This window comes from Ceratotherium simum, chromosome 16, assembly GCF_057802395.1.
Source record: "Ceratotherium simum simum isolate JZ-2026a chromosome 16, ASM5780239v1, whole genome shotgun sequence".
Classification (NCBI taxonomy): Eukaryota; Metazoa; Chordata; class Mammalia; order Perissodactyla; family Rhinocerotidae; genus Ceratotherium; species Ceratotherium simum.
Window position 1 is genome coordinate 24,632,049 of NC_141915.1, and position 13,213 is coordinate 24,645,261.

General features: G+C 43.2%; 1 protein-coding gene across 2 annotated transcripts in view; it reads left to right on the forward strand.

Annotated features, from left to right (window-relative positions):
* The first annotated feature begins 8,441 nt into the window (after window positions 1-8,441).
* Window positions 8,442-13,213, forward strand: part of LOC147914958 (uncharacterized) — a 41,059-nt gene continuing 36,287 nt past the window's right edge. The window contains exon 1 of one of the 2 annotated variants that reach the window (XM_087440826.1): window positions 8,442-8,634. In XM_087440826.1, the coding sequence (XP_087296952.1) occupies window positions 8,538-8,634 (97 nt within the window). In that variant the 5' untranslated portion in view covers window positions 8,442-8,537. The remainder of the gene's footprint in view (window positions 8,635-13,213) is intronic. The other variant, XM_087440827.1, reaches the window with a different exon arrangement.

The following is a 13,213-nucleotide window of genomic DNA, read 5'->3' on the forward strand; positions in this document are numbered from 1 at the left end:
TAACAGGAGAAAATCAAACAAAGCTTTATAACATGTATACATGGGAGAGACCTGGAAAAACTGGATAACTCGACAAAATGGCAGAGGTTCTTTTCTTAAATAGATTCAGATAAAGACAAACGAGGATGTTGAGGGTGGGGGGAGTCAGCTATAGGAGATTACCAGAAAAGCACAGTAAACAAGAGTAAGGTTATTATGCAGATTTAAGTCCTCAAGTCTCGCACTGACAAGTTTCTATAGATGAGGTCATCCCCCCTTCTTCCTGGTACAGAGAGGGAGATACCTTTACAAATGGAGATTTCCCTTACAAATGTAAATGTTTGGTAAACAGAACTTTGATAAGAATGTGCTTAGCAAGAACCCTCCCAGTCTATTGATTCCCGGAGTTACCTGTGGTGATGGCCTGTCCTGGAGACAAGCTTTCTATCTTAAATCCTTCTAGGCAGTTAGTGACGGGGTGGGGTGGTCAAAGTTTCTTTCAGAGTCTTCTGAGCCTTTATTGTTTTCAGCTTGAAATAATCTGCATACGAGAGTGGCACATCTTGGGGCAGCCTGCCCTTTAAAATCTCGGTTGCAGCCACGACTCAGAAAAGATCAGGACCCCAGGTTGCCAGAGGTCCTTTCTCTTAAAAAGATGAATCAAAGGCTTTTTTCCTTTCCCCCATCCCTCCCAGGGTTTCTCACCACCCTGTTCCCACAGTAAACAGAATCCCACTAGATTTTCATGCCTACCCAATTTGTACTAAGGGCGAGCTTGGTTCCAGATGGGAAGACCATAGCCTCAAACCTACAGAGGGTGAGAAATTTATGTAGGGACAGCCTGTGCTGAAATGCAGAAAGTCATGACAGGCTGAATGGAGACCACCACTGGCCCAAATGACACTTTTGTGAGAATTACAAAAAGGTCCCTTCCAGGAGACAGAGTCTAATGGGTGCTCAGTTTGGTAAACAGACAACATCTTTATACTTTATAGAAAAAGTACCCCTCCTTCTGAGTAGAGGCAGTGCCCAGGTGTAGGACTTCAAGAGTGAAGTTGGGGATTGGTTATAAATAAATGGCAAGTGATAGGATATTGGAGTATATGAGGAAGCCATTTGGTGTAAAACTAATTTGGCCTGAACTTGTTTTTTCCAAAAGGGCCTGACATGGCCATTGAGCATGCATTGTATATCTGCTTTAAGTATTTACTATGTCTCAAAGACAAGAAAAAATGTCTTTAAGGTAAAGTAACTTCCCCTACATCAGCATTTCCTTAAGGATAAGCATCTCTCCCTAGGCTAGGGATTGATTGCTGACCTGCTGTGACCACCCAGCTGGAGACTACAGACCTGCTACCTGCTGTGTTCATCAATTGCTGTGTGAATCCCTGTGCCAGCTAGGCAATCTCCTGACTGTTGTAAAAGGGGCTTTCCAATCATATGTGATACATGTGCTTTGACAGCATATAACCACTCTATACGCCCCACTTCTTTCGTGCTCTTCTTTTCTTGGGGAAGGAAGGCCCTGGACTATATGGTCCTCAACCTTGGCTCATAATAAACTCACCCCAATTTTGATTTATAGATTGATTATGGATTATTTGCATTGACACACTTATCCTATCACCAGATATAACTGTGCAATGCATGACCTATAAATCCATAAATGGCGGCCCTGGTTAGAGTGGAGGAGGTGGAAGTACGGGTGCCTTCATTCCTCATTACATCTATTTGAAGTCATAGTGTCATGCTCATTTCATAGACATGGGGATTGGGGCTCAGAAAGGTGATGTGATCTGTGAACAAATGGCAAAGCTGGTCTCTGTAACTCAAAAAACAGAACGCTTTCTACCGCTCCATACTGCCCCCCTGCATGAAGCACCTTTAAAGAGCCCCCATTTGCCCACTGCTGCATGTTTCTTCAATCACTTTCTCAAGGCACAGAGACTTGAAGAACAAACAACTTAGCATCTTTGCATACAGTGTGTTCGGGTGTTCTTCTCCTTGAAAGGCCCAACTGGAGCAAGCGAGCCCTGTCCCCGTGGAGTTTCCCCATCTGTGGCTGGCTGGCTGGCCTTCTTCCACATTCCCCTCCCTTCCTCTAGTCAGGACCCACATCCTGGGAGGCCATGGGTGCTGCTGACCAGGGGCAGCTATTCCTGGGCTGCCGTCATTGTCTTGGTTCACAGGAGAACATGATCGCTAGCACCACAGAGACTGGGTAGCAGTAGTGAGGCGGCTTCTTTTCAAATCTCTCTTTGGAAATCAGACTTAGTTCAGATTCCATGTCCACCTTTTCCCAGCTCTGTGGTCTCATGGAAGTTGCTCAAGCTCCCAGAGCCTCAGTTTCTATAAACGGGGATTAAGAATACGTGCCCCATGGTGATCTTGTGACAAACAAATGTGATCCCAGGTGTGAGTCCCTTGCCTAGAAGTGGCACAATAACAAGTAGAAAAACTAAATGGTAGAAAAACTCCCTGGGAGCACGGGAGCCAGATGCCCCCTTTCTGAAGATGCTCTTCATCAAGAGCGACATCACCTCCTGTGATGGTGAGAAACCAGAGTGTCTGGAGTCCCACAGTCTCCAGTTGAATCCTGGCCATGGGTCCTCCCCCGTTATTACCTTGGTCTCCGTTTGGAGGCCCATTGACAAGCCTCCATTCAAATCCACAGCCCTTTACATCATTACGTGTTTTGATTCACATTTTCAAATTGCCCCATGAGGACCATTATAATGTAACAAATGTTAGGCAACCCACAGGAAAGCTATAGTATCCCGCTGACCCAGAGATGCTGTTAAACTGCTCTGTATTTTATTGGATACAAATTCCACATGTGTTTGAAAAACGGTAATATGTACCTATTCTTCAATATCGGTGTCTAGAAGGATTTACCTACCTCAGGCATTCACTGATTCCCTGATGGACATGCAGTCACTGTGGGAAGAAACACCAAGTTCTGAGCTCCTGCTGTTTTCCAGGCAGGTTCTGAGATTATGGCTTTTCAGTCTCAGTTACCCTGTAGAGCAGTTGATAATATCACTGTTATACAGATGAAGAAACTGAGGTGACAGCAGTTCAGTGACTGACCCACTGCCATATGGATAATGAGCGGGTCTGTCTGTGAAGCATAATGAAATTAACACAGGCCCTCTATTGTGGCCTTAATTTGCATAAATTAACATATATCAAATTCTCTCATGTAAAGAATCCTATTGTGCATGACATATCTTTTACAATTTACCACCAGTTGTGGACATCTTCCCATGTCAACACAAATATATCTCATTCTTTTTGAGTTACATGGTTACTAATGAAGGAATTCACTATAATTCATTTTACCAATACCCTTTTGGTGGCCAGTTTATTTGCTTGACATTTTTTGCTATTGTGCAAACCTGTGCAGGTTGCTGTAATGAACGTGCTTTTACATTTTGTGCACCTGTGGAAATGTTGCCTATAGAATAAATTCCTAGGAGTGAAATTATAAGATCAAATGTTACGAATATTTGTTTTCATAAATTTCCTCTCCCCCGTTTCCCTTTCTCCCTCTTCCTCCCCAACGTCTCCTTCCTTCCTTCCTTCCTTCCCCTACCCCTCTTCCTCATTAACGGGAAGGACTTTTCCCTTTTCTATGATGAGAACTCATATCATCCCCAGGAAGAAAAGATACATTGGATCAACTTCTCAGAATATGTCACCTCCAATATATCATGCACACTGTGAAAGCATCTTATTTTATTTTGTTTTAATTAGGTTATTTGGGGCTTTTTTGTTTTTGTTTTTTGGTGGGAAAGATTTGCTCTGAGCTAACATCTGTTGCCAATCTTCCACTCTTTTTTTTTTCTTTTTCTCCCCAAAGCCCCAGTACATAGTTGTATATTCTAGTTGTAAGTCGTTCTAGTTCTTCTATGTGAGCTGCCGCCACAGCATGGCTACTGACAGACAAGTGGTGTGGTTCCGTGCCAGGGAACTGAATCTGGGCCGCCGAAGTGGAGCGTGCCAAACTTTACCTGCTATGCCATCAGGGCTGGCTCTGTGAAAGCATTTTATAAACTGTAAAGGTCTATTTAGATGGTGAACTTTTTTGTAATAGGCATTATATGAATTACATAATTTGTTAAAGTGGTAAAATGCAGACACTACTCCTTAGGAAGGGCTCCATTCATTCTTGACCTCAGCCCCTTCCTGGCACCTGCTCTTGAGACTTAAGTTTTTGATGAATCTTCTCAGGCAGGCGCCTGTGAGCTCCAGTGCATGAGACACAGGGACTGCAGGGTGGGAAGACTGCATCAGGAAGGGCTGTAGCCAGGTCAGCTCCCCCATCCCTGACCCAGGGAAGAAAAGACCAGGAGCCTGGCTTGATTCCCCAACCAGGTGTGCCCAGGGTTAGCCCAGCCTGGCCTTTCCAAAACGGGGCTGCTGATCAGAAATGGGACAGAAACGAATCAGTGTTCCTGGGGCCTCTGCCCCCACTCCCGCCCTCCAGAGGGAAGACAGCTCATAGGGCCGTGTGCCCAATGTCTCATTAATGAAGACCCCTGACAAAGACCTTTCATCATCTCTCTTTTTTTTGACAAGTAATGCTTATTCTATAAAAGTCAGAAACTCCTGATGAGTGCCTCTCTCTTTATAGATACACACACATATATATATATAAAATCACCAACGTTTTGGCTGCCCAGGAAAAAATGATCAGTTCCACAGCATTGTATTTATTATTTATATTTATATAAATACTAATAATATTTATTAGTGTTATATTTTTAACCAAAAAGTCATCCCGTAAATACTTTTATGTAACTTAAGTTTTGTTGTGAGCATCTTTCACTGTCAACACTAATTCAATCTATTTAATTTTATTTCATTTATTATATTTAATCATTAAATTTAATGAATTTATTTCTTTAGTTGATTTAATTTGCTGTTTCCCACCATATAGAACACACCACAGCACCTCAGTAGATCACCTTCTAGTGGACATTTCAGGTGGGGGTTTCTTTTGTTCTCTTGTTTATCGTTGCTCTTCTAGGCAATGCTCAATGCTGAGTCTTCTTGCTGGATGTTGCATCCCTCCTTATTAGGCCCAGGTGAGGAAAGTGAGGCTCCTCGGTTTAAGCGACTATGAATTGCTCGTGGTTACAAAACCAGTGAGTGGATAAGCCAGAATGTATCCCGGGTCTGCGCTTGACAGAGTGGGAGGTGCAGGCTCCGAAGTCTTCGAATCCCACCTCTGCAGCTCACCAACATGGGGTTTAGGGCAAGTTACTTAACCTCAGTTTCCTTACCTGCAAAATGGGGTAACACCTATCTCAGAAGGCCGTGGTGAGGACTAAATGAGCTAATGCAATAATGTGTTTGGCCCTGACCCTAGCACATAATTGTTAAAAATAATTAACAGTAGGGAAAAGAGTGAAGCAACAGGAAACACTGTAAGTGGGAGGCAACACATGGATTAAGACTTGATTTCAAAATGTTGCTCTGACTCTTGAGAAATATATTTAATTTTTTTTACTGTCAGTTTCCTCATCAGTGAAATCCAGAACATGCTATCTCTGTTGCCGCGTTGTGTGAGGATTAAATGAAATGCATGCACGTGTACGGTATAAACATCTGGCGAAGCAGAGGTGCTCAGAAAACCAACGACTGCCATTGCGTGGGCCGCTCTGCAGCTGAGCTCATGGGACCTGGGGTGAGCAAGAAGAGGCTTCGGGGCCACTCCTCGTCCCCTCCTTTTCCCCTAAACCAGGCTAATTTTTTTCATGTTGCCCAGAAGAAGGAAACGAAACAAAAACTGGAAAGGAACAGATCAGACTATCAGCTCTGATACATCGTTTGTTTCTATGGATGAACCTCTACTCTCAAATGACTTGATTTGTGTAAGAAACTTCACATTTCAAACAAGGGAATTACCCTGGAGAAGAAACAGACGCTTTAAGAAGCCTGTGTTTGTGCACTGTCTCAGCTGGCAGAGCTGTAGCAGAGATTATTTCTTTCTTTCTTCCCTTCCTGGAAAAGCTCTGGAAATCCTACAGTGGGTGAGCTCACTCACCAAACAGTCTCGCTAGACCAGAGAATAAGTGCGTGCAGTATTGTACCATCCTCCATCCGTGAGCTGTGAGCAGGGGATGAGCTCTCCTCGCATTCAGCCTTTGGGCCTCGGACAAAGGGCATGGCACATAGTAGGAGATCAATAAGTATTTTTCCAAAAACTGAATGCAATTTCCTATTCACTAATGTTAATACCTGCCCACTGTTACACACGCAGCAAGTGGCTGTGACCAGGGAACCAGGCAAAGAAAGGCTTACTGAGGATCTGATCAACAACTATCATTGTCCCCCAAATCTTTCCCAGACAGGAAGAAACTATGTGCTCTGTTTTGCAGAAATTGATGTCCATCAATATTGTAGACGTTGCCATCTTGCAAAGAATCTCACATTTGCAGCAGCACCCCTGCAAAATGTTCCAGCACCCAGCATCCTAAAGTTACCTTAAACTCGTTAGCATCTTACATTCTCCTCCTCTGGGAGGGTCCAAGCAGCCATCTTCAGATCACCCGGTGTATGTAATAGCAAGTTTACCTACTACGCATGCGCCTAAAAGAAACATAGTTGTTACTCAGTTGTCACAAATAAACCTGTTATCCTCCGCTCTCCTGTGTATAAAGTCTCCACTGGCACTGAGCTAGGGGAGACGCTGCACTGGGAGTTATCCCCCAGTGTTCTCCATTGCTTGTGCAAGCAATAAATCTTTTCTTAACCTACTTCTGCCTTGGTTGTGCTTCTCGGCTCCACACTTACCAAGAGACGAACCCATTGAGTTCAGTTACGTGGCCACACGGAGGGATTCAAACGGAGGTTTATCCAGCTCCAAACAGTATCCTTTCTGCTATTAGTGCATTTATGGAGCTTCCAGTCTGGCAACTAAAAGAGTCCACTATGGATTCCATTCAGACCCATCCTGAACCCCGAGCTCCAGAATCCTTCCCACTTTCCCACACCACTGATTCTTCTAACCTCTCTTCGCCAAAACTCGCATTCATTTATCACTTTCTCCACCATGTGTTCATTTAATAATTATTGAGCACAGTAATTATTTGTATAATAATTATTATATTATAATAATATTTATTATTATTATGTTACAATAATATTTATTTTATAATTAGTATGTTCTAAGAATATTTACTATTATACAATTATCATTAAAGTTATTATAATTATTGGGATAGGCAGGAACGAGTTAAGACAGTTTGCAAGATTGCTTTATGAATAACCTGTAACTGTACCCCTTAACCCACCTAGGGGTATTAGTTATGCATCAATTCAGTTGTTTGCCCAAAGGACCTCTAAGTGATGGCATTTCAGGGACTGTGATAAATGAAGCAGAACAGGGAGAGTCTCTTCCTGTAGCCCCAGACTTAGGAACCAGGGCCCCTGGTGAAACATCAAGTACCCTACTTTCTAAAGAGAAGTCAACCATCTCCCCAGAGCCTTATTAAGAGGCTACAAACTGGTCCTGCCATTCTCAACCAGCCCAGTCATCCTTATCACACGTGAAGTAAGACATCTTATGGGACACAGTGTTCATGGCCAAAAGTTATACATGCCTCCCCCATCCCTGCTGCCACTGGCGAAGGAAGAGGTCATATTTCTCAACAAAACCAAAGGAAGTGTGTGATTCAGAAAATCAGTTATCTAGATGAAGATTGCCCACAAGAAGGGGGAAGTGAAATCTCACTTCCCAGCTGGTTGGTGACTCAGCCCCACTCCCACTCCCACCCCAGTGCTGCGTGAAGAGAGACATCTGGAAGAGCTTAACATGGATATGGGAAGTTTGGGTTCCCAGAAATGAAGGTGGACAAGACGAAGTGCAACTCCATCCCCAGAAACTTACATGTGTCCTATAGGCAAAGACCACCGCACCTGCCTAGGTGCCCAGTGGTAGAGAGAATCAGACCAGCCAGAAGGAGACCAAGGTTGCCTCCTCACCACCAACAGGTGACCTGGGAGCACCCCTGCTGGCTCTCCTCCTCCTCTCCCTGCCCTCAGTACCAGAGGCGCTGGGGCCCAGAGCAAGGATCGGGGAAGTGAAGAGCTGATCGCACCCTCACCAGCCAGCACCCAGTGCCTAGGTTGTAACGTCTATAAGGACCTATTCCTCATGCCTAGCAAGTGCCTGGTACAGAGAAGACATTTGTTACTTCCATTGGAAAATGAATGAGTGAAGGAAAGTACATAATAACAGTTAGTGCCCACCCCACCACATTCTCAGTCACTCATGGCTCTCCTGGTTTAGGAGTCTTATTTGTTGGTCAGAGCAGGATGTTCCCTTGCCTCAGAAACTTGCTTAGGTAACAACGTGGTATTACCCAGGGTAGACACCTTTGCAGTGGGTGTTCTCCGGTTGTCAGTTTCAGGGCAGGGCTTAGGATCCCACAGTTCCTAGTCCCTCCCACTGAGACTTTGTATTGCAGCTTAGTGGGCAGAAGCAGATATATTTCTGCTGCTGTTCCCAGCCCAGCTGCTTTCTGTTTCCACAGACTTCCAAGAGCAACATGAAGTCCGGAGGCCTCATACTCCTTGTGACCCTTGTCACCCTCAGCTTAGAGGTACAGGAGCTTCAGGCTGAAGTGAGACCACCGCAACGTTTAGGTGAGTCCAGGCAGAAGGCAGCGCCCTTCTTCTTTGAATGAGGGAGCCAGAAAGTAGGACATCAGGGACCAGTGTGTGCAGGGGCAGGAGGGGAAGAAAGGAGGGAAGGAAAGATATTGGTGTCAAGGAGCCATTGCAGAGACCCACCTTAACTACAGAATCTCTCCTCTTCTGCCTCCACTTTCTCCCCTCCTTTCCCTGGGTCACCCCTCCATCTGGACTCTCCACTCTTCCCATTTGCCCCCTCATTAGCCACCCTCCATCTCCCCTGCGTCTCCTTCTCCACCAGCTTCTTTGTCTCTTGCTACAAACAGATTGGCTCGCCTAGAGAAAATATTTTCTTAATCATCTGAAACACAAATCATCTCAATCTCTTCTTTTCCTTTTACCACCAACATTCCCAAAGGACTAATCTGAATTCTCTGCCCTTACTTCCCCATAACTCACTCCTTAACCCCTTGAAGACTGGCCATAGTCATTCCTGCCACCAGCACTCTCCTGAAACTTCTCTGCCAGGTCCTGTTGACAAATCTCTTGACTCTCCTCAGGAACCAAAGTCTTCATCCTCTGCATCTGACATTGTTTGTCACTTCATCAATACTCAAAGTTTCTTCTCTTCTGGATTCTCTTCACCGTATCATTTTCTTCTCCCTAAAGATTATTGCATTCAACTCTTAACTCCTCTCCCTTCTTTGTTCTCCTTCCCCTGCCTTAAACTGGTTGCCAAATTCCTCCCATTCTTTGAAACTGTCTCTTGCATATGTTCCCTCCTCTCCACCCCAATGGCCACACTGTATTTCTAGCCTTGATTTCCCCATCTTGGACAGCACAGTTACTTCCCAGAAGCTCTCCCTGCCCCTCCTTTCTTTCTGATGTTTGCTTCCTTGTTGAATCCTGGTCCATTCTCTGCTCTCCTACCAGAATGATCTTCATAAGTAAACTGCAGTATAGCTCTCTCTTGGCCTCCCAAATGAAATCCACACTCCTCAAGTTCTCAAGATCTGCCCACTGTAAATTTGTCTCCTGCCTACTTTTCCTGGTCACCTTCCAAATCTTTCCTGATCCTTATATTTCAGGGTGAAGAGTGAGAGGATGAGGAGACTGGGGTGCAACATTGAAGAAGGTGTTCAGTCTTAGGGTTGTGTAAGCGCCTCCTTAAATTTTGTGCCCTACAGGCATCATGTACCTCTACCTAGTCCTGCCCTGTTGCATTTTCCCCTTGTGAACTTTTGCTAGTAATTCTGTTCTCTCCTCACAACACTCTACCACTCTCCTCAATTCTACCTTAAAAAAATCCCTGTATTTCAAGACTCACCTTTTCTCGTTAATCCAATGGGCAGTAACATCTTCTCTCCTCGGAGCCCCTTTACTCCTTTGGATGTACCTCTCGGGACACTTGTCACAAACTGATTTGTTTCCAGTACTTTAAACATAAGTCTTATCTCCATTGTTAGCCTCTAAGCTGCTTAAAGGTAATGACCCTCTCTTACATCTTTGTATTTCCTGAATAACTATCCTCTGTGCTTTATACATAGTAAGAAATCAACAGATACAATGAGTGAGCAAACTTCTGTGAGTGGGGACAAGGAGGGATCTTAATGATTTTCTCCAAGGTCTGCAAGGACATTGTAGACATGCCACCAGGCCCCCTTCTTACACCCTCAGAAGTTGTTAATCAATCACAGCACTCTTTCTCTTGGAGCCTGGACAAGGCTTCCCAGCCTCCTCAACACAGCATCAGACAGCCATCTCTATTGATGGAAGCTGACACTGGAGCATGAACTTCATTTCTCCTTCTGGATCCAAGGGCTCCATTGTACATATGAGGAAACAAAGGCCCAGAGAGGTCCAGAGACAGAATCAGGTAGAGAAACTCCTGATAGTAGCTGAGTAGCTGACCAAGCACAGCACACATTTGTCCAGAGATGTGCATACATTTTTCCCAGAGACCCCTATGGAGTCTTAACCTGCTTCTTTGACCTACTTTCTTGTTCTTCAAAGACTAACTTTAAGGCTCTGGGAAGCTGGGGAGCCTCCACTCAGGTCAAGAGTGACTCCTTGAAATTTGGACACGTGCTCTCCATGTGAGGGTCTGTTTCACCATGTGGGACTACAGTGGGATCCTGGGCCTAGGGGCCAGGCAGGTTCCTCAAAACAATACAACCTGATGCAGAGAGCTCTTGACCTACTGGTATCTCTTTAGACTGAATACTAATGTTGATAGCAGTAATGGAATGAAAAAAGATGGCATAAAATACATTATTTGCATCAACCAATGTTATGATGTTACAAGCTGATGGAAAATAAATACTCGGAGTAAAAACAAGAAGAAATTCCAAATGCATGTACAATACAGCAATCTATCTAATAGCTCTACTGGATCAGGGTATGGGAGAAAATTGTTGCAACTCTGCCAAAGAAATGCAAAATCGATAACAACTGTTGCTTTCTCACTGCCAAATTGTGTTCTACCAATGGTATGTCATAGGAAAGACATTATACAGATGACTGTAATTGAAGGTAAATTATTGATCAATATACCTGTGTTTCATGTAACTATGTGTTTTATCAATAAGAACTCATTCTGATGCTTTGAAGTCCAAAGTTTTAATTGCCAATTTCTGCAACTAGTATAAAAGTGTATGACATATGTTAAAACAAGGAACAGAAATAAAACAGATATAAAAGAGTTATACAATGAGGGTCCAGCCTGGTGGCGTAGTTGTTGAATTTGCATCCTCCGTTTTGGAGGCCCCAGGTTCGCAGGTTCGGATTCTGGGTGCAGACCTACACACCACTTGTCCAGCCATGCTGTGGCAGGCGTCCCACATACAGCATAGAGGAAGCCTGGCACAGATGTTAGCTCAGCGACAATCTTCCTCAAGCAAAAAGAGGAAGATTGGCAACAGATGTTAGCTTAGGGCCAATCTTCCTCACCAAAAAAAAACAAAAAACAAAAAAAGAGAGTTATACAATGAGAAGATCAGAAAACAGCTCAAATATGTATCGAAATTTAACCAAATATGTAACAGCCCAAATATACATTCCAAATATTCTTGACATTTATCCAAGTGTTAAGTTAAAATATTTTCAGAATATTATCAGAAAACACACATAGATAGATAAGTAGATAGGTAGGTTGGCAGATAGATAGGTTGATAGACAGATAGATATAGAGACTATCTCTAGAAGGAAACCTAAGAAATTTGACAGTGGTTCCTTCTGGAGAGGAAACATAGTGGGAGAGATTAGAAGTCAGGGATGGGGAGGAAAATGACTTTTCATTGTAAATCTTTATTTATGTTAAAATTCATGCATTTATATTTTTTCCTTAAATCGCAAATACAACCTATAGAGGTCCAACTCCACTTACGTCAGAAAGGAGATCATCAAAAGAGAATGTAGACTCTGACTCTCCTTCTTCTTCCTGAAAGTATGAATGTGCCCTCAATGTACCAAGAGGAAGAAAGACATTCTTGTCATTAGAGATGGAAATTTCGGGAAATCTGTACAAACAAACCTTGTTAACCAGCCCTTATCTTCCTACTCACTTTTCCACAATTTCCTACCCCTAGCCCAAACTCCTTTGTCTTGTCAATTCTTCATAAATTTATTGTTTCTTTGTCTAAAAGGTATAAAAGCTTCTGCTTGGGTTTTTTCTTCGGGTCTTCATTCTCTTGTGAAGTCTCCATGTACACATAAAAATTTAGTAAAACTTGCGTGCTTTTCTCCAGTTAATCTGTTTTATGTCAGTTTAATTCTTAAGCCAAGCCAGAGACCCAAAGAGGGTAGAAGAGATTTTTCCTCCCCTACATGCCTCATGTACAGCCTCCCATCTCCCCAGCCATGGCCAAGGTTGAAGGGACCTAGGCTTCATGGACATAACATTCTACAAAGTCAGCCTCCCAAGATATGAATATTCCCACCACCAGCTGTGCAAAAGGAAACAAAAGTCCATAGCGAAGAGCTGGCTGAACAAGACTGTAAAGACCGCAAAGTAATTGTGAAATATGGATTTTTAAATCCATTTTATGTATATTTTAGAAAAACCAGCAAAAGAGACTGGCCAGACAGGATGTTGGAGGACGCCTCCTAACTATTTGCAAAATAAAGATGGCATCTTCCCAATATCTTTTTGTTCAGAGTGCTAAGCTAGAATATATAGCATGTATGTTTTAATTTTTAAATAGAATCTTTATTTTCAATAATTTTATTTTCTCTTCCTTTAACCCTGTATAATAGAAAGTCAGCACTTTCTATTTTAATCCGGGATTATTTAATAGAGTCTCTTTTTATAGGATTAGATGATCTTGGAATATTTTTACCATTTTCTAAATGTTGTAAATAGAATATTAAGATGGGATCAGGATGGTAATAAAAGTGTGATGGAAATTATTCCAAGATCCTGGACGCAGAAAAAAGTGGCCACAGAACACCCGACTAGATACAGCAGCTGGATATGTCTTTGGGTTCTTTTCCTGAGCAGGTTTGAGTGTTTGTGATTGACCATTGAAAGTGGATCATACGAGGAGAGCATCTTGGGATACATAGAAAGATGTGCATGTGTATGCACTTGTGA